Consider the following 2,446-nt stretch of genomic DNA (forward strand, 5'->3'; position numbering starts at 1 on the left):
ATGAATTTGGAGTTTTGTGTTACAAGCCCAGTCACATTAACTTCTCATTTTTCATCAGTAGCCACAAATTGTCCCCAAACATATGGGAGCCTTTCTGTTGAAGTCCTTGTGTAGAGAACTGTCACTGGCAGAGTGGTGTGCCAGGAGCAACCGTGACGGGAAAGACCAGAAGACAGAACTTCCTTCTTTCAACTGTATTCCTGACTTTGGTGCCTCACACCCACTAACAGATCTTTTTTTCCTGCTCTCTCTCCTTCAGGAGGGCGATGCTGAACATGGTTGTTCACAGTGTAAAGGCTCAGGCTCTGCTCCCTGCTCACTGTGCCATGGAAGCAAGTTCTCAATGCTGGCAAACAGATTCAGGGAGTCCTACCGAGCTCTGCGGTGTCCGGCGTGCAACGAGAGTGGGCTGGAGCCCTGCCACATCTGTACTGCCTGACTGGGCTGCCAGGGTTCGTGGAAAACTTGGAATTATTTAACATCCCAACAGCCGTGCAATGGCAAGTTTTTAAAAGATGGGAATGGCACGTTATACATATCTCACTGTGAGTGTGAAACTGCACCTCTCCTCCCGATCGTCCCTCCAGTCTGCCCCGTGAGCCTGTCCAGCTTTGGAATCAGCCTGACCACGGGTGGAATGTGTCCCTGATGCCAGATGCAAGGCAAATGTATCCCTGGCCCAGAGCAAAAGATCAGCATTTGGAGATCAAGCACCTGTGTAAACACCTCTGCACCTGAAACTCAGCTGAAACAGTCCCTGTGCTGGCACTGTCCCTCTCTTGGGTACTTGGTGCTTGGCACAGCCAGGTCTGACCCCTGGGTGCTCTGTCATTAGATGCTGCAGGAGTGGGTGTGCAGTTGGTACCAGTACAGGTGCACACTGCCTGTACAAGCAGTGCCTCCCCCGGGTTTTAACCTGCCGAACACTGCAAGTGACACTGTTGTTGCTGTTAACTCTGTCCGTGCCCTGCAGGGTCACAGGCACTTCCTGAGGTTTTGTTGATCTTACACTGTCTTTAGTGACACAGTGATACCTTTGGGGTCTGATTTATGGGAGGCAATCGAAAACCCTTCCCAAACCTGGAGCTATAAAAATAAAATAAACATGTATTTATTACTATGAATAGAAGTTACTAAGTTTTTAGTCTCCTTACAAGGAAGGGCTGGACTAGAAGTCCCCTGCATGCTGCTCAGCACTTCTCAGGACCAGGCTGAGAATAAACAGGATGGCTCTTGCTTAATATTAATCCCATGTTGTAATCTGCAGGAGGTAAACTCTAATTAGTGAGGTGAAGCAAGGATGGGGATACTCTGCAGGGTGCCACTGGTGCACAAAGCGTGGGGGCTGTGAGAAGCTGAGGCAAAGGGGAAATGGTATTTTTTTCCCCAAAGCATTAACTTATTACACTGTATATTCAGGAGTAATGTCAGTGCAACCTTAACTTCCATATTACCTCTGAGACCCTGATGAGTTAGAGGCTGCTCACACCTGCTTCATGCTGAGTCTGCAAGCCCAGGCACGGTAATTTATGGACAAGTTTCTATTTTCCTGTGTTAGGTTACAAGGTTTCTCTGCAATACCGAACGATTTGAAATAATGCTGTTTTAGTTCTTAGACTTCCATATATCTCCTGCTGAAATTGTGAGGTGGGTACTGAGGGTTTATTTTTCAAATTGCATCAATCTACAGCAGATATTTGATTGGCTTTATTCATCATATCAGGATTTGCAATATGAAAAAATGTTGTCCTTGGGGTCTTACTGAGGGCAGGTGAGACCTCCCAAATCAGAAATTGCTTTTAAGCAGATATCTTCCTTCAAATCAGACCTGTTTGATCTCAGTTTGTTGGGCTTGTTGGAGAGTTTACTGGCTTAAGAGAAGAAAAAGCAACCAGGTGAAATTATAGCCTGATAATGTTTACAGTAAAACCAGATGCAAATATGCATTTATAAAATCAGTATTTATTGTTCTTTGGTGTAATTACAATGTTTTTCAACCTCTGTCACTCCTCTGGGCTGTGTCAACTGTTCCCATCATCCCAACACGTCACTAGGGCTATGGCTGCAGCCAGGAGCTGAGCTCTGCCCTTGTTCATCCCAAGCCCTGCAGGTCCCAGTGCCCGGGGGAGCATGGACCTGTCTGTGCACTGGGATTGGACTGGGAGTGACACGGTCCAAGCAGCGCGGGGGGATTTGCTCCCTTCACTTCCAGTGCACTCCTTTTACTTTGATAATGCACTGACTTGATTTACCCAATAAATGCTCTTATTTCATGTGACAGAGAAGCTTGAACTTTCCTGCAGCATCATGGTGAGGGGGCTGTTGAGGCAATGGGCTACTTGTCACATGTTACTGGTTTTATTTCTGCTATAGTCAGAGGCTGCCCATTCATCCGTGTGTCTGTCCTGGCTGGGCAGGCAGCACGGGGTGCAGGGTGTGAGCTGGG

The 2,446-nt window shown here is 47.3% G+C and overlaps 1 protein-coding gene across 1 annotated transcript in view; it reads left to right on the forward strand.

The window, feature by feature from the left end:
- GRXCR2 (glutaredoxin and cysteine rich domain containing 2) overlaps positions 1 to 439 on the forward strand; it is a 3,393-nt gene extending 2,954 nt beyond the window's left edge. Inside the window, exon 2 of the mRNA XM_017822859.1 lies at positions 260 to 439. Within this exon, the coding sequence (XP_017678348.1) occupies positions 260 to 439 (180 nt within the window). The remainder of the gene's footprint in view (positions 1 to 259) is intronic.
- The last annotated feature ends 2,007 nt before the right edge of the window (positions 440 to 2,446 follow it).

The sequence above is a fragment of the Lepidothrix coronata genome, unplaced genomic scaffold (assembly GCF_001604755.1).
Source record: "Lepidothrix coronata isolate B3197 unplaced genomic scaffold, Lepidothrix_coronata-1.0 Scaffold100, whole genome shotgun sequence".
NCBI classification, from domain to species: Eukaryota; Metazoa; Chordata; class Aves; order Passeriformes; family Pipridae; genus Lepidothrix; species Lepidothrix coronata.